At 33.4% G+C, this 24,308-nt stretch overlaps 1 protein-coding gene across 1 annotated transcript; it reads right to left on the bottom strand.

Moving 5' to 3' along the window:
* Nucleotides 1-946: 946 nt before the first annotated feature.
* On the bottom strand, nt 947-23,251 carry LOC110107378. Its single transcript, XM_020837620.2, has 2 exons — nt 23,037-23,251; nt 947-1,411 (listed from the first exon to the last, which is right to left on the bottom strand). Exons 1-2 carry the CDS (start codon nt 23,178-23,180, stop codon nt 1,322-1,324), a joined length of 234 nt encoding a protein of 77 aa, XP_020693279.1. The 5' UTR covers nt 23,181-23,251; the 3' UTR covers nt 947-1,321.
* Between the last annotated feature and the right edge of the window lie 1,057 nt (nt 23,252-24,308).

Genomic DNA, 24,308 nt, shown 5'->3' with positions numbered 1-24,308 from the left:
GCTTTGAATTATTGTTTCTTAAAGCAAATTTTTAATAAAATATTAAAATATCATTTTAAGAAACAATATGAAAGTCATCATAAATGAAGTCTAAGGTTTTGTTTAGGACAATTTTTTTATTGTTTTTTAAAACAGAGTTTTAGTATAAAATTTTTAATTTTTATACTAAAATTCTATTTTAAGAAGCAATTAAAAAGCCGTCCCAAACGAAGTCTAAAGCTTCTTTTGAGACGGCTTTCTTCCTGCTTCTTGAAGCAACTTTTTAATAGTAAAATTTAAAATTTTGTATTAAAAAATCACTTTAAGAAGCAGTAAGAAAAGGAGTCCTAAGAGAAGTCTAAGCTCCATTTGGGACAACTTTCTTTATGAGTCTTAAAGCAAGTTTGTAATACAAAATTTAAAATTTTTATTCTAAAAAGCTGCTTTAAAAAACATAAAGAAAGTCATCTTAAATGAAGCATATGGTGAACTCTCAACATCATCATCATTAGATATATCACAATAATATTCTTCTCTATTCTTCTCTATTAGTTTTTAGTTTTGTATAAACTGTTGAATCTGCTTTATGTGAATTTTCTTTTTAAAAAATTTTAACCAAATTATTATGAAATTTTTATATATCTTAGTAATTTTATTCTAATCACAATTGTGGGCATGTAAATCACCCAAATTTGCCTTTATATTTACCTTTAATAGATCAAACCTCCCATAATCCTTTCAATATAAATATTTCTCATACAATACTTACTAAATTTTGTCACACATTTATCACAACTTTTTCATTCTTCATACACTCAAAAAAACCATTAATGATATATTTATTGCTAACAACAGCAATCAATCTCATTAATATAACTAACAAATTTATAATTTTATAACAGTTATCATTTAAATCTTCATAAAATCACTTTAAGATGATACTCCTCGCAACAATAGATCTCAACGATGATCAGCAAACATTGGGAACAGAAAAACCTTAAAAGAAAATGCAGGTCAAGTTGTCGTAACTTCATACACATATTACATGAATAGGAGAGATTATTCTGTGATGACACCGAACACGACGGATACCAATCAGAATGAGCCACGTCAGCGACACCAAGCGGCGGCACCACGGTACCGAGCTGCATGCTTAAGTATCCGGACGAGTTCTGCTTCCGCACTGAATAATTTTTCCAATGAATAGGCTTACAGAATGAAGACATCATAAACTAAACCTTTAAGTTAAAATCTACAAAAATAATTTGGCATCCGATCGATCATAATAAAATGTCAATTATTCAAGAACAAAATACTTCTTGATTCGCATCTTTGTAGGCCATTACTGTCCACTGCTCTTCAGACTGGAAGTAGTACCGGACGAAGTATTGGGAGCTGGTTCTTCAGCACAAGCCCGCAAGACAGCCTCATTCTGAAACAAGCCAGGGTAATTTGTTTGCAATTTAAACCATAACAATTTCTTATAATAAAAAAGATAAAATATAGTTTAACAATTAAGATGGCAAAATGGAGAAAATTTTCAGCTTAAAAAAGGATAATACATGTTAGCAACTTATGAAGCCCTGCTCGCAGTCTGAATCATCATCATTATCATCGGTCTTACTCAATTATTTGGAGTCAATGTTATGAATCTTCACTTTTTATTCATTTTTTATACTAAATTTATCAACTCATCTAATGGGGCATGGGCATATTTTATACCCTTGGTTGCACACATCCAAATCACTCTAGTCTCCATCACATTTCCTTCAATAGATGCACTCCAGCTTTACACTAATATAATCATTCCTTAATTTATACTTCATAATTTTGTCAAATTCATTTTAACATATTATTTTTATCACACTCAACTAGGATATCAATGACTTTTAAAGACTCTAACATTCAAATCCATATAATATCACCGGCCAAAATGTAATTTTATAAAACTTGCATTTAAGCCCCCATGATATCCTTTTACCACACAACTTTCAAGCTACTTCTCAGTTTTAAATATCTCAACTCTAAAAGTTATATCATCCAAATAATGCATGGGAAAAGAGTAATCCTTATCCCTCCTCTTTTATATATCACCGCTCTTCAATATATTTTAGGGAGGTAAAAAAAACACAGCCCGCCAACCCAACCCAAAAATCCATATTCAAGTTGGCCGGCTTAATAAATAGGTAGAGTTTAAGTCTGGAATTATGACCCATTTTTTAAACGAGTTGCGTTCGGGCTGACTCGCAAACTTAATTTTGATCCAAAACCGTTTAGTTTTTTTCTTAGATTATCTTAGAGATGATGGAATATGATAAAGTTCCAATAGAGGTGTGGAAATGCTTAGGACATGAAGGAATTTTTTGGCTTACTAAACTTTTTAATACTGTTTTGAAGACAAAAAAGATGTCAGACGAGTGGAGAATGAGTGTATTAATTCCTATTTTTAAGAATAAAGGTGATACACAAGATTGTACGAATTATAGAGGAATTAAGTTAATGGGTCATACTTTAAAATTATGGGAGCGAGTTATGGAGCGTAGGTTACGGCGTGATACTAATGTTTCTCAAAATCAATTTGGATTCATGTTGGGTAGGTCTACTATGGAAGCCATACATTTATTGAGAGGTTTGATGGAGAAATATAGAGAGAATAAGAATGATCTACATACGATATTTATTAATTTAGAAAAAACAAATGATAAAGTTCCAAGAGAAGTGCTATGGAGAGTTCTTGAAAAGAAAGGAGTTAATAATGCTTATATTCAAATCATTAAAGATATAATTACTTATGTTCAAACACAAGGTGGTTTGACCAAGTATTTTCTTATTTCGGTTGGATTACATCAAGGATCATCTTTAAGCCCATATCTTTTTTCTTTGGTCATGGATATTCTCAATAGACATTTGCAAGAGGATGTACCTTGGTGTATGCTTTTTGCTGATGATATTCTTATTCTTGATAAGACTAGAGTGGGAGTTGAAGGTAAACTTGGATTATGGAGGTCAACCTTAGAGTCTAAAGGTGTTTGCTTGAGTAGATCTAAAACTGAATAAATGGAGTGTAATTTTAGTAGTAATAAACCTAGTGAGGGTATTGTGACTTTGGGCGATCAAGTCATTAATAAGAGTACATGTTTTAGATATCTTGGATCTATTATTCAGAGTGATGGTGAAATATGTGGGGATATTATCAGCAGAATTTAAGTTAGATGGTTGAAGTGGAGGAATGCATCGGGCTTGTTGTGTGATATAAAAGTCCTCAAACTTTACGAAAAATTCTATAAGATGGTGGTGAGACCTGTAATGCTTTATGGTGCCAAATGTTGGTCATTAAAAAAGAAGCATAATACTAAGTTAAGTGTTGCAGAGATGATGATGCTCAGGTGGATGAGTGACTTTACCCTTAGAGATACTATACGAAATGAGCATTTATATGAAAAGGTTGGAGTAGCGCCAGTGGAAGATAAGATTATAGAGAGTCGCCTTAGATGGTTTGGTCACATAAAACGGCGGCCTTTCGATGACCCGGTTAGGAAAGTAGATATATTAGATTTGACTTATGTTAAGAAAGTTAGAGGTAGACCTAAAAAATACTTGGTTAAAAAATATTAGAAATGATCTTTCTTTATTAGATTTAAACGAGAATTTGACTTTTAACAGGACACAATGGAAAAAAAGGATTCATGTAGCCGACCCCACATAGTGGGACAAAGGCTTGATGTTGTTGTTGTTGTATTCTTTTGCTTGATGGTATAATCTCCTTATTTTTTTTATCAAATTATCTAAATATAGTTAACAATTTATAATTTTTTTAATCAAACTAGGTTATTGGGTCAAGTATGGATCATTTGGGTTGCCATTTGGTTCAGTTATATAATTTTGAACTGTTTATTAAAAAGGATTTAAATTTAGGTCAGACCCAAACTCGACTTGTTAACCCATTTTGACACCCTTAATATATTTCTTCCTTCTATTTCTAAAGATCAATCTATCTAAACAAAGAGGGTGTACTTTATAAAATGCTCTCTCTTCTCTATAATTACTTCATGTCCGTTTTCCCCTAACACCACTGCAATCCTTAACTTTTTTATTGTGTTTGGATGCTAAGTCAAACTAAAATTATTGTTATCCTTGAATTTTTTATTGTGCTTGGATGCTAAGAACTTGACTGAAAGCAAAGTAAACAAAGTTGAAAAATAAATCAGTGATTGCAGATTCATAATTAGTCCATATTTGTCGGGATTTCATTTCATTTCCTTCACTCTCCATTAGTCCAAATAGAGCCTGAGGGAAATGCAGAGGTTTTCAATTTTTTTTAGAACATCTCTCTCTAATGATCATTTTACTCGAAATGAAAACTACTATTAGATCTCATGCATTATTAAAAGTTCCAATGTACAATTTTATTTTTAAATAATAGATTCAAAATTTTTAATAACAAATTGGCTTTGTATTATCATGTAAGGTAGCAAAAATTTAATTGATAGCTAGCAACGCAAAGCATTGTTATTCAATAGCCCGCCTAGACAATATGAAACCCCTTCATGTTTACTCTGATGTTTAAGGATTTGATATGTCATAAGCTGAGCTAAGACTTTGTTTGGGATAGCTTATACTTTTAAAAGCTCTTTTTTCAATCATAATTTTAAATATGATTTTCAAAAAACAACATTTTAAAGATAAAATTTTATAAAAATTGTTATTCAAACAAACATTATTTTTATTGACAATTTTTTCCAACACAAAAGAGTTGAAAAGCTATTATCCCAAATGAAACCTAAGTCACACAATGAACTTAATGTTTAGTCTAAGGATCCTGCTGCTGCTTTAAACCGAGTCCCACAATGTAGTTATGGTTTAGTCAGATGACCCTCCTGTTTTGGTAAAATATTTCTAAACTCATAATTCTCAATTTTAATATTTTCTAAATTTGAACACTAATAATATATTACAAAGCAAACACACTTTTAGGCTTCATTTGGGACGGCTTTTTTATTGTTTCTTTAAAGTAGCTTTCTAGTATAAAAATTAAATTTTTTGTACTAGAAAGTTACTTTAAGAAGCAATAAAAAAGTCGTCCCAAACGAAACCTTAAAGTAGTAGTTTTAAAAGTTTTTACATGCTCTTCTAATATTTTTGAATATTAAAACAAATATGAAGAAACTCAATGTCATGTGAATAAAGGAGGGACTGAAAAGGGCAAAAGGGGCATACATTCCAGTAAACTGTACAACTCCGATTAGATAAAAATGTTATATACTAATTACCAGAAAATTGATTGCACAATTCCGATTTTTCAAATAGAAAACAAAATGCATGGGAAAAAATTGAATGATAAAAAGCAGTAAAAACCTCAAAATACCATCGAAAGAGCAGACACAGCAACATGTGCTTGATGAAAACATGAACATTACCACTTATGCCATGCTCCACCCTTAAGTAGGTGGCAGAGTTTTCTAATTTTCTTCCTTTAGCTCATAATATGAATATATGTTTTTAAGTATGCTTGGATGATAAAGATTTATATAAATTTTTAAAAGACAAAAGAAGCAACCTAAAATTATATTTTTATGACGTCTTTTGTTTTGCTGTTGTTTCTCCATCATTAGAATTATCACAATTATTCCCATTTTTTTATTTTTTCTATTTAAATGTTGCTTGGCTACGTAATGTTAAACCTACTTTTCACAAATCATTTTGAGCAAGAACCATCCATGCAACAAGTTTATCATTTTACTTTTGCAATTATCCAATACAATGGTGCATTCTCTATCCATTATTATAAAAATTCTCATAATATTAAGTAATATGTTTTACTAAGATTAGGGCATCTTGAATTTGATTGAAATTTGAGATCTCTTAGTTTTTTTTTTTTTTTTTGCTCTAGCAGCGTCTAGAGATTTGGGAGAGATAGATCCTCCTCTCAAACTGAGAATCGACTGTATCTTGATATTTTCTTGTCGTATCTTTGATTATTGCAATAAAAACTATTGTTTTTTTTTTTTCATTGAAGTTGGAAGAGTTTTCTCGCTGTTTTTCTGAAATTGATAGAATTTACTTGATATCTTCAAGTGTTTCCTATCAGGTTTCAAAGTGGCAAATAGACTGAATTTTTATTGGGAGTTAAAGATCCTTAATTAAGATCTAATTAAGGTTCTTAAGTTGTAAGCTTACTTTTTAATAGAGATATTGATTCAACTCAACTTCAAAATTTAGGAGTTTTTTAGCTACAAGTAGGATTTAGTAAATCCTGACCAATCTGGATTTAGTAAATTCGAAGTGTGTAAATACTGAAAAATATCTGGCATAATAGATGCTAAATTTTGTGAAACTGTAGGGCAACATAATTCAACATTGAAGGAGATTAATTCATAAAACATTTATGCATAAAAAATTATAATGAAATAACAGCAATTGGAATAAATACATCTACTCTTGAAATCAAACTAAACCTGCACAACAGCAAGAAAAGCATATCCAATAAGATGAAAAATAGTTAACAAATTGAATTTTTTTTTTAGTCAAATGAAATACAATTAAAACAAAATATCAATCAAAACTTATTGAGCTTTATAAAATAGCTAAAATTAATTGCTTCTAATTCCATTAGAAATCTTCATCTTAAATTTCATTCAAAGTACGGAGCAAAAGCAACACACAATATCTAAAATCCTACCAGATGATTTGATCTACTAACTCAACTTTTGAGAAATTAATTGTTTCCACCTTCATAATTTACTCATTTTAGTGAATAGAATACCTTCATATGAATTGTTACTCTAACCAATGCCATTAACAAGGATAACAAAAGTTGCTAAAAAAGGAAAATAACATGACTTGTTCAAAAATTGTAGACCAAAAAAAAAAAAAAATCCTTACCCACTTGAGCTTCCCTCAATTTCTCAGATCTCTCACTTTTCAGTACCTTATAGCAATATATTTAACAATAAGAAGCTCAGCCCGGCCTCTTCATCTCAATTGATAACAATGAATAATTCATGAAAGAAATACACAATTGAAATAGCTACGACTCCTAGAGTACCAAACCACGCGCAAACAGGGGGGCTGCTGAGTAAGATTGACAGGTGGAGGATGAGACGATGTGAGAATAGGATTTACGCAGCTATATGATAGGAAACACTTGGATTTCCAAGTGTTTCACACCAAAACCAAGAGGATCCAAAGGAAAACTGCTGTCCACAGCAGAAAAACAGCCAACTGCACGAAAATCTGAGAGGGAACGTAGGAGAAAAACGTAGGAAAAACACTGCAAACACTTTATTTCGATAACGGATGAAAAGCACTTGCAAGATACAACTTTCCTTCTATTTGAGAGGAAAGAAAAACTCTCCAAATCTCTAGCTGTAGCCTAGAGCCCAAGAACACAAAACCCTAGATCTCAAATTAGATTCAAATTCAAGATAAGATGCAAATTCCCCCCTAAACTCCTAATTATACAAAATTAATCATAAAGGACAATAATAAACTTCCTAAAACAGCCCTCACATTCAAAATTTCCCTTCTAAACCTCCCCCCAAGCGCCCACGTGGACCTCACGCTCCGCCCGCCCCCTGTTTTCTCCGCCTGGAGTAACAGTGGACCGGTCCGGGTTGGACCGGTCCAGCCGGCCCCTCCTGGGCCAGCGTAACACTATACATGAATAAGTAGCGACTGGGTGGGATGGGAATATAAGGCTATGGGTTATGGAGCACGAGAGGATATGATAACTGTTAGGGAAACTCGCCACTCGACAAAAGGGACACAATCTTGTTCTCTTCATTTTTGCGTGGTAAAAAGTTAAATTCGCCGAACTACAAATATGATAAATTTAAAATTTTCAACAAAATGAAATGAAAATTGTGATTTAGGAAACCGTAGAATTTAAATGTTCCATTTTTTTACTTTTGATAGGCTTTACCCTCAATCAAGCTTAAAACTTGCTCTAATCTTGCATCCAAACAGCCCCTTAGGCTTTGCATTTTGTTTAGATGTACATTCAGGAATATATGTTAATATAAGCGTAGATTCAAACTCGGCATATTTCAAAGAATCAAATAGTAATTATAAGTCATCATCTAGTTCATCTTCAAAAAGATATTCAAGAAGTATAGTTTCTTTAATATTTTTGTGTCGCTGTATATTTGACAGTTTTGAGAAAAAAGCACAGATTTTTCTTTAGGGTTTACTATGGGGGTGATAGGAATAAAGCAATTAATGTTGAAAAGCTGGATGCATCGATCAACTAGTTAGACTTGACCTTGTATGAATATAACACCCATAATAAAGTAGCATTCGAGTGACTGAAGTTAAGCCATCATGCCCTAACATGAAAGGATGTTGATTTAAAAGTGACTTGGAGTATGTTCAAGGAGTTAATATGGTGAGACTTTTACCCAATGGGGTATGTGGAAGATCAATGAAAGAAGTGCCCATTTTAAGGCAACAAAAAGGACAATTTGTAAGGAAATACATAGAGTTTCTATTAGATGATCAAGTTGGAAATAAATCTTTGGGATGTATAAACTTTAATGAAGTAGATATCAGAACTTTATTTTCAAATTGCACATGAATTTTGCCTGCCCCAATCACCAATCTCAATCAAACCAATAAGATGGAAACAGTCATAGAGCGCAAGAAACAAAGCTAAAGAGAGAAGACCCAAGAACCATCTAAAGAGGGCTTATTTCTTCAAAAGAAAGAAGAAAAAAGACAAATATTTCCAGGATGTTCTATGATCTCAGAAAAATAATTGGTCACATCAAAGAAAAAAGTTGGAAGCTACAACTTGAACACCTTCCTAAAAAAGCAAGACAATGGAGGAAAAAAAAATATTGCTGTAATGGACTACATTTTGTTGAGTCCAATGGGCAAGGAGGGCCCATTCTCTATCTCTAATGGCAACAGAGAAGGATATAGCCAGGGTCGTCACATAATGTGGGCATGTAAGAGGATTTATTCATCCTAAGGATGAGGTCAAGCAAGAGGTGATTAATGCCATCATCAACAATGGCAATAAAAACAAATCTCATTTTTTATCAATTAGGCGCATAAATTAAGGTTGGATGCCACAACTCATCCCAATTCATAATTTCATATCATTTAAGTTGGATTAAAGGAATGACAGAAATTAAGATTGATCACTAATGTCACTTGAAGTTTGCAATTGCAAATGATTAAATTGAGGGAAGATATAAAAGGTGGTTCAACAAATATTTTCCAAGTCATTATCGACAATTCAAACCTTCATCTTAAGAATGTGGTAGTATTTATGTGACATTCTAAGTGTTAGATCAAAAAGGAAAGGCTTTTTTTTGTTGAAAAGGACTAATGCATGTTGATGTCAGATTTAGTAACAAATAGCAGTGCAAATAGGTAGAATTAGCAATGCAAGACAGAAATTCCTATTGATGTTGGTCCAAACTATTAAAGAAGAAGCCATATTTTTTCTACCTTACGCAAATCAGGTAACATGCAAATGTGGAAGTTGACTAAGGAGCCAGACAAATAGCCCATCTCCAACACACTGTTGTCGAATTTAATAATGTACCAAAACTCAATCATCAAAATTAACTCCACCAAAGCAAAGCCTAGCAAAGAGTGATCAAGACCACGTAAGTGTATCTATAGCTACTCAAAGATATTTCTAAGAGATAAGAATGTGGGCTCCGAAAATTCGGCCCCGGCCACCGCCCGATTGTTGCTTTATCTTTTCGGGTGGAGTTTTAACGGAATAAGTTCCGGGGTAAATTTTCGAAGGCAAATGAGTTTGTAGATAAGACACTACCCAAAGATTTCGCCCTCATTTTGTGAGGACTTTATGATCTGAGTTCTGGTTTCCTATATGTGCAAGCCCCTATAGTTAATTACCCCTCCCGATAACGAGAGAGAACTTTCGATTAAGGCTAGTCGTCAATCAGACATGTAGAGTATCAAAATAGATACATGTTATCTGGCATATAGTAGCAGCATGGGCATGATGTTTGGAAAGTTTGATATTTAGAAATTTTGATATTTAAAATAGAAATTTCACCACCTTACACTTAAAGCGGATGGTGGGGGAATGGATGATGAACCCAATCAAGATCCCATAGTTCCGTCATCCCGGACCATTATGGTCTCTGTTCTACTTAATCAGAGGAGGTAGTCGACCCAACCTGACAGAAGGATCCTTGTCGGCAGCCATGGGTTGCTTCGTCCAAGGGGACCTTGTAGACCTGGGGTGAGTGTTTGTCTAAGGGGATAAATTTGAATCAATCTTAGCTAACAGAGGGCTTTGTGCCCTATCGATCATATCCTATTGATTCATATCTCAAGGATTTGGTGCCACTAAAGAACGTATTGACTTTAGCCATAACTGGTATTTCGTGGTGCCATTTGGCGACAAAATCATTCGGTTCAAAGGGCCCCTGGTCATAACCATTTATCCTGCGGTGCCATTTAGCAACAAATCCGCCAGTCAGAGGACATGTACCACGTCTTTACTGACAGGAGATTATTTTAGAATGGATCATAGTGATATTTTTTACTAGACAAAAACTCTATGTGAACTGAAGTAAATTTCAATTTATCCGCTCTGACAAACTATTACGGAGGGTGAATGGATTTTTTCTTTAAGTTATTTGATGGATCTATTTAACTTTTTTTATTCTGGACTTGGATAATTTTTGTGATTTTGGATTTTGGACATTGTGGAGTTTTGAATGGAGCTTGGAAAGCATTTGAAAGTGTTTATGAACCCCTCTGATTGAAATAAAAATTCAGCATGGCCATCATTAAGGTTCTTGGGTCATTTCCATTTGAAGATATTTACATTTTGTGGATGAGCCTTATCAACTTTGTTGAACTGTCAACAGAGGATAGAGTTTCATAGGCTTTATATTTTATAAGTGAATTCTCATTGTTATAGGCTTTGAAGACCTAATATAAATGTATTAAGACAAATATATCGATCGCAACCACTATATATTTGTTTTATGGTTCGAACCCTGTTGACTCCTATTGATCTACATAGAAGGATCGGGTTCGAACTTGAATTCACTTATCGACCTACACAGCATCCTTAGACTTCACGTGTGTACCAATAACACGCTCGTCAGGGCCCATGCGGGTGTTTGGGGGTATTTTGTAATTATCTGTTGAATCTTGTCGCTCCTATATACCTGCTTAGGAGGATCAGAATCAAATTTGTTGACCCGTGCAGCATCCCTAGACGTCACGTGTGTATCCAAAACACGCTCGCCAGGACCCATGCCGGTCGTGATTGTATTTACCCCTTTAGTGTACCTATGTGTATACAAATTACGGTGCACGTGCAGGGATATTTTGAAATATTTGTAAATGCCTTTTGTCTGCTTGCATGAATGTTGCAGATCCGGTGGCGTGGCGTAGCAGCTTCTGAATTAAGTTGTTTGCTACTTTATACAGGTAGACTGTCGTACAGTACTCATTGCTCTCTACATATGGATTATAGTGCACTAACAAATCTCCTGCCTTACTGTAGATGCTTGCATCTATTTTAGTTCTCTTGTATCCCTCTTGTAAATAGTGTATTACACATATAACAAGTTCCCTATAAGAACTTGCACTTGTTATAGTCCTTTGACATTTTGCTCATGGATGATTTCTATCATGTATGACGGGCCTCTTACAAGGGTCCGTAGGTGTGTTTTGCATTCGATGCATTCCTTATGCATTTTGTTATGATCTTTGGTCTTATCAGTACTTCATCTATTGTTACATCTGTATTCGTTGAGAACTCGTATGTGCTGTAGATCTCTATCCTTGGTTGCATGCGGATCAGCGTGCTTATTTGTATCTTGATGTTGACTACGAGGATGCTATAATACCCTTGCTACAAGAGTTTGCAGGTTCTTGTATCTGTTGTATGTCAGTCGTTGCATTAACTAATAGTTCTCTTCATTAGGGCTTCTAATCTTCAACATACAAGTTCATTGGTCGATTGATATGAACACTGCAGATTTCATGTTGGTTATACATAAATCAAGGGTCTTGCAGTATATCTATTCTTCTCATTCGAAAGTAAACTGTTGTGTGCTCATTTACACATTAGTCTGCATTGATAACAAAGAATCCTCTTCTCGTACATCTCCCTTGCTTTGCTTGTGAACATCTCCTTCGCTATTGTATTCCTTTATGCTCATTTACTTCGCAAATATGTCGCTTGTGTGAGAATTATGTTGAATATCATAAGCTTTTCATTGCCCTTGGAAGTAGCTTATAGCTTGCATTTTGATTGAAGGGATTTTCAATATTTATTTGAAAACTCCATTTTTTTATTAACACCTTGATTTGAATGCCACCACATTTGTCGTACATCTTCTACAAGCATGTCCAATGTGTTCGTAGAGAACTCCTTTGTAGAGCATAAGAGGCACTTGTTATCACTTGCAGTTTGATGGATTGAAAATCATAAGGTAATCTTATGTTCATTATCTACCATTCGTATGCATTCAGAGCTTATCTGCCACCTGTATGGTGTTTTGTTCATTGATGCTCATCACACATTAATTTTTAGTGTTTACAAAGAAACCCAACAAGTTTGTTTGTATGTTGCCTATGTCTGAAAGTATTCCACCACGAGTTTTATATATGTTCTTTTGCATTTAATTTGGAGCTTACCACTTGTAATCTATACAAGTTAGATCCTTTATGGTTCATTTGAAATTCTTTGGGTCATCATTAAAATCAAGTCCAAACTCAAGTTTGAGTTTTTCTAGATCAAGCTTTGCTCCAAGTTTGAGTTCAAAAGTTTCAAATTATGGCTCCTTGAATCAAATGAGATTCAAATTTAAGCCTTATTGTAGTTCAAGTTCTAAGTCCATAAATAATCTTGTTAAGTTCAAGTGGCACGTTGAAGCTCTATGTCCCCTGTAGTCCAACTCAAGTATTCGCTTGAGTTCAAATTATGTTCACTTTTGTTCAAATCCAGTTCAAGTTCGAACTTATTTTATTTGGCTCAAATCTTGATTAATCATTTGAGTTATGTTCAAATACAGGTCCTTGTAATTCATGCTCAAGTCCACTAGTTCATGTTCATTTGAGTCCAAGTTCTTATTCTTTTGAGTTCAAATCAGGTCCAAGTCAAGTCTCGCATTCACCCAAAATTTCGACAACCTCCCGGCATCTCCCCCGTTTAGGGGAAACTACGAGAAACTGGGTGTTCCCACCACGCGCAATAAAGGCGTGTATGGTAGGTGTCCTCGGACGAGGACACCACGGTCGTGATCTTTATTCCCATCACACGCAATAAAGGTGTGCATGGGGTCTTTGACGGTATCTGTTTTAAAAATGTAGTTTGCTTTCCCTTTACTCGAAGGTACTTATAAATGACCCCGCCTCGCCTAGGCGCCGCACTAGGGGCCCATCCCACCACACGTAATAAAGGCGTGTATAAGCAGTTTTCCGGTGCACCGCGAACTCTGAAGGTGAGAATCTAAGTTTTAGAGAATACATACATTCACGGGGTTGTTGGGACGTGGATCGAGGTAAGAGAAGGGTTTCATTTTTCTTTTTTTTTTTTTTTTGAAAATTAATTATAAATGATTATGATTATTATTATTAATTAATTATACTTACAGTAATTAACATATAATTAATTAATATTAGGATAATTAATTATAATTAAATTAAGTTAATTATAAATAATATTATTTTTAATTAATTTAAAATTATTATAATTAAATAATAATAGTAATAATTTTAAATAAAATCCCCCTCCGCCTCTCTAGTTTAGAGATTTACGGGATTTGGCCGAAGCATCGCGTGAAGGGGAGAGAGTTACCTTCACAGCCGACGAGCTCCCCTTGTTCCGATCAAATAGGAAGGGAAAGTTGTCGAAGGTGCAAGGTGAAGGGTCGGACAGGCTAAGGCTTAGAACGGGTAGGTGAAATCCTCTCTCTCTCTCTCTTTGTTTCTCTATGGATCGTGAAATAGGATAGGGAGCGACAGGGCTGGCTGGATCGGTGGAGGCCTTTGGTTTGGTAAGGTAGGTCGAATGGGGTGACAAGAGGAGGTTGACCGAAGCTTACTGGAGGATTAGGGCTTCAGTTGAGTGCTCGGATATGGAAGGGAGGAGGTCGAAAAAGCTTCGTGGGAGTGGTTTCAGCGGGAGAGTTGCGGGAGAAATGAGCAAGAGAGCTGACGCGAATGGAGGTCTCTTAGTCACCTATTTAACGATGCAAAAAGAGTAGATTTTGGATTCCTGTAGGAATAGCGGAGAAGCGATGGATTCGGCGCCGTTTGCAGGTTAGCGGGATTTACGCACAGTACATTGTATATTTTTTTTTCTGATTTTTTATTTCTTTTGGATTTGATCCTGAGGTCAACAAAGAGATAGGAAAGCAGACCTTTCCCCACCAAAAGTTATGATTTCTAGAAAGTCAATCTTCCCCTGCCTGGCATTATGATTTCACAGTAGTGAAATCCTCCTAATGGGGTGATTGGCGATCAAGAAATTAGATTATGAAAGGGGTAGTCAAATTGATCATCTACTTCAAAAAAATCTATAAGAAGAATCTTTCTCCATGATTTGGGCATCAAAACGTAAAAAGATCAGGAGAACATGTTTTTAAAAATTCTTATAAATTGATTTCCTTATAAAAGTTTTCAATAATAGTAATTCTCAAATCACTCCATTGAAATCAAAGAGGATACCACTAAGAATTAGCAAGCACGATCAAATTATCAATCAAACATCATACGATGGATATCAAGGCTCTGAAAACTAGAGCATTAGATCAATTTTTAAATTACAGCACAAAAAAGATGAATTTGATTTTTTTTAACTTCTTTGATAAGTTTGTATTTTTATTCATGTAGTTTGAAGTTATCTAGTTCATTACTGTGAATAGGATTTCCTCTTTATATGGATTTTTATTTAGGATTGGATCAGAACTCATACATGATGTATCAAGATTTAAAATTGCGCAATTAGGAATTAAGGTGTTTTCATTCGTGAGGCAAGTCATAAACTTCAAGACATTTTGAGTAGTACGCAATAAAAATTAAAAATTGTGTAAAGTGAAAATAAATGTTAGAAGTGATTTTTTTTACAGAACCCGATAATATATTAAAGGATGACAATTTAACATTCTATTGAACTATCAAATACCAAATTAGCATAGAAAATACAAAATTGCACAAGACATAAAATGTTAAGTGATAAATTGAACAAAGTAGGATTGAAATGCAAATATTACAAGATCAAAACAACATTTAAATATAAAAACTATATAAAAACATCATATAATATCAAGTTCAACTCTAAGTTCCTTCTTTCCTGATTTTTTACTCATTCACATTTAATTTTTAAAAAAAATAATAATAGTATAACTGTAAAGATCGGTTTAGCCGGTTTAACTGAACTGGCCTATGTTTAACATAGAGGCATTGCGGAAGGGGGGATCGCGGTCTAGGCGAACCGCAAGCTAGGCCGGACTCGGTTCGCTGTTTTGAGCGAACGATCGCGTATGTGGGAAAGAAATAACTACTCACATGAGAAATATTCATTTCATTCGTTCGTAGAGGAAAACACAAACGAGAGGGTTTTGTCATGAGGGACGACTGAGAGGAGGAAAAGGAACTAAGGTTTGTCGATTTTTTCCAATTTCTGTATAAATCCTTATCTATTTCTTCATTTAATAATGAAGGATATTTAATTGAAGGCAAAGGAAGAGATTGAAAACGGAAAGAAGGAGCTTTTGAGAGAAATAGGAAAGAACTCGAAAATTTTTTTCTTCTAAAAGTGGAATAAAGAGTAAGTGAACTATTAATTGAGTTTGATTTATATATGAATTTATATCCTCAAATTCTAATTGAGGAAATTATTTTATGTTGGAAGAATTCAAGTGATATAGACTTTGGTTTGACGATGGAGGAAGGAAGATTTGCAAGGAAAGAAAAATTTTGTGAGGTAATTTTATGTGAAAGAAATTAAATGTTTGTAGAGATATTCAAAAAGAAATTTAATGTTAATTAAATTATTATGTTACTGTGACAGTTAAAGGTTCTCAATATAAGACGAATATTGGAAGAGGAAAATAAAGTGCGTAATTATAGTTGTGAAAATTTCAATAATGTATTTTCATTTCGAATCTGAAAGTAGTATTTTATATAATGGTATTATTTCTTTTAGGAGACTATCATAAGTGAGGCAATGTTGTAAGTTCAAATGTATAGATTGATATAAACATTGTTATAACTGAAAATGATTAAAATATTATGAATGAAACTATTAGAATATGTGAAAGATATATATATATATATATAAAAAAAAAAATACATAAAGGAAATCGAAAATGAAGTTAAAAAGTAAAAAATAAAAAAAAGTGAAGTTAGTAAGTATTCATACATGCATGATACTAATATACATATAAGAATACAAGTAAAGAAAGAGGAAAGAAATAATATAAACATATAAGTATAAATGAAAAAAAGAAAAGGGATATGCAAACAAATTACATGAGTTCATCCCATATGGTGCTAGCTGGGGATGCAACATACTCATGTATGTTAAATGAATATGGAAAATGAAATGGAAATAGTTGTACCTTTAGTACATTTAGACGGTGCTCCTTTACAAATTGAATTGGAAAAGGAATAAATGCTATTATGAAATGCATTGTATATGAAATATATAAAGGAATAAATGAATGAAATGGAGAATGAGATGCATATGCTAAATGTTTTATGACTGTTCATATAAGTTTTAAATATTGTATATGAACTGAAAAAAAAAAGAATATGTATTTTATTTTGTACATGTTTAATTGATGTACATATAGAAAGGTTGTCCGCTGAGTTTACATTGTAAACGCAACCCATTAAATTTATATTTCAGGTAAGTTTACAGAAAAATAGAAATGACTGAAAGAGAAGAGGAATACGTCTACATAAGACGGCGCACAAATGCAAACAGGTAATATTAAGTATATAAAAGATTTGATGAGTAGATTGATAGAAAAATTGCAATAGTGGCTCTTCAATTGTATAGCAATGTTGCTGTTTTTTTTTTTTAATTTGAATGGAATGCTACAACGGACCGTCCTTTTTATTCCCGCCCCATTAATTCGAGTATTCGGGCCGGGTCTTGACAATAACAACAACTCAAAAGTCATCTAAGTTATTATCATGGAGGGGGTCTTTGTTTAAGTTCATCTTAATGAATTGCTTTTTCCCTTGCCTTATCAACTGTGGAGTTCAACACCTCCCAATCTATTTATTCTTTATCAATTTCAGCCATATTCCTCTTCATTAAATATTTGTAATTAATATAAAAATGAGAGTAATACTTCAAATTAAAGAAGCTTAAAAATTTTAAATTCAATTTTAAATAATATTTTTTAAAATTATTTATGTAAATAGCTTGTGGTCAATGCAAATGTTTTACTTTTTTCACAATAAAAATCAACTTTAAAATCTTCTCATAATTCGAATGGTGTTACCTCTAGTTTATAATCCACAAATCACTCATCATATGATGTCATATCCTCACAAAGTAAATGATCCTCACCATATTTCAATAATTTTTCTTTAAGTTTTTGTCCTTTAGTCTCTTATTGTACATGATGTACACCAAGGATTTCATCTTATGAATTGTCCGAAGATTTCTTGTCTTCATGTGCACTTGAATATATATGCTTTAGTTTGGTTCACATTCGGATACAAAGCACATCAATCCTGAAATTTTAATAGCAAAATATTGTAATTTTGGAATGTCATCACCAAATTATATCCACTACTCAATTGAGATATAAGAAAATGAGTATAATAAATAGAATAAATCATTTTGATAGATAATTTTTTCTCAAACAAAAAAAAAAATACATGTAGATCACTTTGAAAATTGTGTTTTTGCCTACTGCAATCCATAGAAGCCCTTCTTATTTTTAAAAGGTATCAACTGCATGTTATCATTTACTATTTCATATGAATGAACTATAAGATTATACATGCAATGGTATAATCTCAATTTTATCTCAAGATTTATTGAATTATTTTCTACATATTAAGTATTAGGATAATTGTTTACTACTTGTAAATGATAATAAAGCTATAACTCTCACTTTTCATCAATAATATCTCAAATTTTTTTATAAATCCCACTTCTTATCATAAGTTATGGCAATCAGCTCATTCTTTTCATCCACTGCAATATGAAATCCATTGCATCTTTTTTCTCAGCATATACCATCCTCAAAATCTATACTAACAGCAAAATTGTTGTAATAGCATAGTGTACACTCTGTCAAAATTTGACATTCAAAATAATCTTCCTAACCAATGTTTAAAATTGCGTATTCGGGTATTGAGGCGTTTTTCATTCGTGAGGCGAGGCGTAAATCTCAAGGCGTTTTGAGGCGTAAGCCTCAAAATCAAAAAATTGCATAAACATAAAATGATAAATTTTTTAAATACTAATGAAAGAATAATATAAAACATAAAAAAGCATAAGATATGAAGTGAAATCAAAATATCTCAATAATAAGACAACATGAAATATAATTCAACTCTAAATTCTATCTTTCCCAAATCCCAATATTCTTTTCATTAACATATAATTCAAATTTCTAAAAATAAATAGCAATGACATATCACATAAGAACTCATAAATCATCAGCACTGTCATCACTAAGGGGTTCTTCATTTGAATCATCATTATGATGAACTGCTCTCTCATCTTCCTCCTCTCCTATAGAGTCCAATGTCGGGCATTTACTTCAAGATTTATGTAAGTTTTAATATATATAGCGTGAGGCATAAGCCTCATGCCAGTGAGGAGAGGCGGGCCTTAAGGCGGGCCTCAACCAAGTTGAGGCGCAAGCCTCATAACAAAAACTCGAGGCGTAAGCATAGAGGCGTTTTTTACTGGAATTGCGCAAAGGCGGGCCTCAAGGCGAGCCTCATATTGCGCAATTTTAAACCATGTTCCTAACTTCTTTCCCCTTAGGTTTTTTTTTTTCCAAGTACAACTCAACTACTGTATTGAAGTGAACATAGCCCCTAAAGGCAGACTCGCTTCCGACCTGTTTTGCAAAGTTAAATAAATAGTAGCAAATCTTATTGCTACAGACTTTAATATTTCTTTCTTTGAAAACTTTCTAATAAGTGTCAAAACCTAAGAGTGATTATATATAGAAATTTATTTATCTTTTTTCCTTCAATTAATGTATTCTTATGTTGTGACAGCTCCCTAAAATTTTCAAGGAATAGGTATATACAATATGCTACACATTGTGTCGAATATAAGTGTTTCTTCTTCTCCGTAAGTATTGTATATGCTGCCTTATAAGCACTGACATCAAGTGCTCTCCAATTTCATCAACAACACTATAAAGTATTCCAAAAAGAAATTTAGCATCTTTTACCTAATCAGATGTTTCAATAGACTTCAACAATATTGTATTATAAAGTTATTGATCAGTACATTTATCAAGGCTCTATTATTTATATTTGAGCATTCATCATAATATGATAGTTACCTCTATCTAGCTCCAATTTCTCTTGATTACCCGATGCTTTTTTAGTGCTTGTCAGCTTCTTCAAAACTCATGTCCTCAAATCATAGATGAGGTTTCAACCCAGACCCATAAGCTACAACAAAATGAATCATCTAGTAGTGCAGGGGAGGTTATAATGCTAAAAGGATAGCATTCACATTAAAAAAAATCTTCCTATGTCCATGAATACAGGTGTTAATACCTCCCTAGTTGTCTCCGAGGATAGTTTCTATAATGCAGAAGGCCTAAACTCCCTATATATCTTTCACCAAGTTCATCATGTCACTCCATGGGACCCCTTACATCCCTATAGGACAGGTGTTGCAATAAGAAAGATGAGTCTCGGCCATTACGCTATCATTGAACTATCATTGAACTGGCCAAAATCAACTCTAGCATTGAATTGTTGTTTTGCTAGAAGATTTGATATTGCTGACTTATTCATATACGGTTTGACTTTGTCCTTCACCATACCAGACACTTCGACACATGGTGCCACATTCTTATGAAATCTAGATAGGAGCTTATTCATCCTATTTACACCACCCTTCCCCATCTTATCACAATAATTATATTTCAAGTGAACAAATATCTTGTCACTGCCTCCCACATCAACTTGAATGTTATGTTTCCACATCGCACCCTTCAAATGAATCAACATGATTTTTTTCTTGACTCTAACCATCCTCTACGAAACACTAGATTGACACATATGATATGAAGTAGTGAACAATAATTATATTCAAGTAAATAAAAAACCTACTTAAATAACCAAAATAAGACATAAATTAAAAAACATTAGGATTTCAAAATTTTCAAGAATTTTTTTTAAAGAAAAGAAAGAATACTTGGGGATGAAAGAAGATTGGTAATAGGAGAAAGGAAAGAATGGCAGCAGCATAAGGCGCTCGGAGTTTGCTGGCGGCAGTTAAAAAGAGTTGTTTGAATTGAAGGAGTGAAAGAGTTTCCATTCTTGTGTTCAACACTTAGTCGTGCGAGAGAATGGACTCTTAAGAAATTAGGGATTTTTAAGTAGAAATTGATTTAGAAAAAAAATGCTGAAGGCATGCTCATCAAGCCAAAGAGACAAGGCATACCTCCGCCAATCCAAGAAGTACACATCATTATCCTATCTTGAGTCATTTTTAAGCAACATTGCACAGATGAACGCCTCTTATTGCATAATTTTAAACAACCTATAAATAAGTTAAATTTCTTACAATGAAATCAATAAAAGAATTTTTCCAAAAAATGCCTTCGTCCTTACCTCTCCCTTTGCTTAATCAATCAATCTTTCACAAAATTTCAAAATAATGGGTAGAGTACCTAGGCTATTGTAACATGTTCAACAAGGAAGCAGGTACTAAAGTTATTGAACCAAATCATTAAAACCTACCAAAATAGTCTTGATGCTAGAATTGTAAAAAAAAAAAAAGACCATCGAGACGAAACTTTCTACAAAACAGAGTATGTTCTTAATTGCTGATTAGTACACCCTAAAGGTAAAAACACCAATAATAGATGGTGTCCAAGAGACAATAGAGCAGCCCATCCTAGCCTCTTAATTGTTGATTAGTATCAATTCACTTATACATGTGGTAATTATTGAATTATGGGAATGTTTTCCTTGTAACTGTATGCGTAGATGTTGAGAACATTAATTGTAGGTGACTCCTTCAAAATTCAAAAGCCCTCATACATGATGATTTCAATCTCTAATAGCTATGTCAAGCGCTTATTAACATTATGGTGAATAGAAGTGCCACCTAAACCTTGTTTATTTGTCAAATTTAAGCTCAAGCTTAAGGCAACTGAAGCTTCACTCAACTCATTTAGACACCTGACCTATATCCATGGGAAATAAGAGAGAAATTGATCCACTAACAGGAAGTTATTATAGTAGTACAAATAAATAGGGCACAAGAAAATATTCTTCCTCGAACTGAAGTACACCCACCTAACTACAAAGATACACCAAAAAGCTCTCAAGTCAAACAAATAAAAAAAAAACATTCTGATACCTTGTAAAAACATAAGAACCGCACAAAGAGATAATACACATAAAATATATAGACCAAATAAGATTTTAAGTTTAATGCTACTTGAATGAGGCACCAAATAAGTTTTCTTTCTCTTCTTCTCACCCCTTTTTTATATTTCTCATCAATAGCTAACAGCTCCTAAGCACACCTGCGCTTCTCATTTCTTTCTTCTAAATATTTATTTGGAGATGATCCATGATAATAAAAATTGCAACAAATTTTTAGCTTATTTTTATCCAAAAACAAATGATAATTTCTGTTTTTCTAAAATTGTGTTTAGAATTTTGTGCTTATCTTGAAAATATTATTAAGGCAATATCCTAACACAACTTTATTCCCTCGACTCCGAATCCTCTTTCCATGTCACTCCAAGTCAATTAACATCATAAAAGACTAAATCACCTTTCATATTTGAACAAATATAACCCATTTCTCCAAGAAAAACAAGATTCCTCTTTGACTACATGTCCTGTTAAGGCAAGGTACCCTCCTAAGAATGCTTAGTAATGAAAATCACCGGGAAGTGAACAAGCCACTAAGACCTTGTCTAGAAAACTAAGTCTTGTTTTGCTAGTTAAGCATGCATTCGAAACTAAAATTGTGATGTTACTCACATTTATTGCATTAAATACATTTTTATGGTATTATCGTATTTTAACACTTGCTACTTCCCAAATCATAAACTTTAGCCAAAAAGGAATATAACTAAATGGCCTTTGCAACTGAATTCCATTCCATCCTAAAATCTCTTAAGCCATTTATCTCTATTGATTCTTAGGATTTCCTATACATGTTTCAAACTGAATAAAACTTGTTGTACCCATTGCCAAATCTCTACAGCAAGGGGTAAATATAGCTTTCTAGAGATTTATAACTTCATAAACCCAGGGACAACCAATTCATTGGTACCATTATCAAATAGGAAAGAAAAATGAACCATTGCATCACTTCTTGAACCAAAAAACTTCGTTTCCCTATTCGGATAATGGACAAAGGTCATTAAATAATAAGAAAAAATACATAGCATTTTTATTGCCAGAAATGAACGAAACATGTTAATTACACATTCGCACTAGAATAAATACTAAACCAGGCATTCCAATTAGAAGACAACAGATAATCATATAACGCTTATTATAGTGGGCACATGTCCTGATAGACATGTCAGTCAACAGCCAACACCTATAACTCGCCAAATCCCCACAAATCATATAGGAAAAAAGAGACCAAAGGCTTTCATTTACAAAATCTTTTCTTCCTTGCAGGTAAACACTTTCCTGAGCATAAAACCAGCCTTGCTAAACAATCGACAACTTATTAAACATGAAAAAGGAAACATTCAAAGGGAATAAAAGGTCAACCTACAATTCCCTTCCCTTCGAATGTTTTTTTTTTTTTTTTCGATAGAAATTCAAGAAACCTCCATTAAGCTCAGAAACCCTAGTCCGTTTAAACCCTCGAACTGTAAAGAAAGAAACAAGGTTCAAATATGCACCTGCCAGACGCGGCGAAGCCGCTTCTTTGCGTTGTTCTTGCGGGTGGTCGTGAGCTTTATCTTCTTCCATAGCAACCCCGGCGAGTCGTTCCTCCTCACTATCTGTAATACGCGAGTACCCCATAACGCTCCAAAGCCTACCATCTCTTCTTCTACGTCTCTTGTAAAATCCTGGCCTTATTGCTTAGGCCCGCTGGCCAACTAAGCAGCTGCACAATTAAAAGACTGCTGCATTTTAAATGAAGCCTTCAAAGAAATTTTAAACCTTATAATTTAAAAAAAAATCATTTAGAAGATAATAAGTTATTGTCAAAGAAAATCGATTCACGAATATCCAATCTATTCTGTAATTAGAGATGTCAAAATTTGATCCGAATACGGCACTAAATTTTTTGTTCGATTTGACCCGAAAATTTGAAATCAACCCATTTTTGACCTGTTAGGCCATCTCGTCACGTCATGTCGCGGTTAGGGACTCATCAGTCCATCGCGTCTTCTTAGAGTGTCACCGCGTTAGGGCTTCGTCGCGTCCGTTTGTTGCAATGCCACATTGTTGTCGCATTTGTCGTCTCGACGCTGCCCTCCGCCGGCCTGCCGCCAGGGCATCATCAAGTTTTTTTTTTTTTTTGTCGAATGAATTGTCGAACACTGCCCTCCGCCAGCTTGTCGTGACCATCTGTCGGCCTGTCGTTCATCTTCTTTTAGTTCCTCCGGTAGATAATCCTTTAGCATGCCCTCGCACGCCTGCTTCGGCTTGCCATTTGCGCTTCTTCTTGCGGTGGACCAATTTCTTCTTTTCGTGTTGGGTCGGGTTGACCCGAATAGTTCCAAGTCAATTCGGATTCAACCCGAACCCAACCCGTGACCCAAAATTGACACCCATATCTGTAATTATTGTAACTTATGTATATATGCTATTTTAATTATTATAATTTTTAGATTAATTGTAATAATTAATTAGTTTGATAATCGCTTTGTCTTATCTGTAATCTGATTAATAATTTGATATCAAATTTGACTCTAATTATTTAAGGGACTGTTCGGCAAATAAATATTAGTAAATGCTAAAATTGGAATTTAATAAATTCGTAAAATTATAGATAGTAAGATGATTTAAATGTTTATTTTATAATTAATATATTTATATGATTGTGGGAATCTATTAAATCTATTTGATCACTGCCAATTATTATTAGTTTACTTAAATTATAATTAAAAAAATAATATATCTATTAATTAAAAAATAATGTATTTATATTTAATTTATTTGAC

This window comes from Dendrobium catenatum, unplaced genomic scaffold, assembly GCF_001605985.2.
Source record: "Dendrobium catenatum unplaced genomic scaffold, ASM160598v2 fragScaff_scaffold_853, whole genome shotgun sequence".
Classification (NCBI taxonomy): Eukaryota; Viridiplantae; Streptophyta; class Magnoliopsida; order Asparagales; family Orchidaceae; genus Dendrobium; species Dendrobium catenatum.
This window is presented reverse-complemented; position numbering and strand designations above follow the sequence as displayed.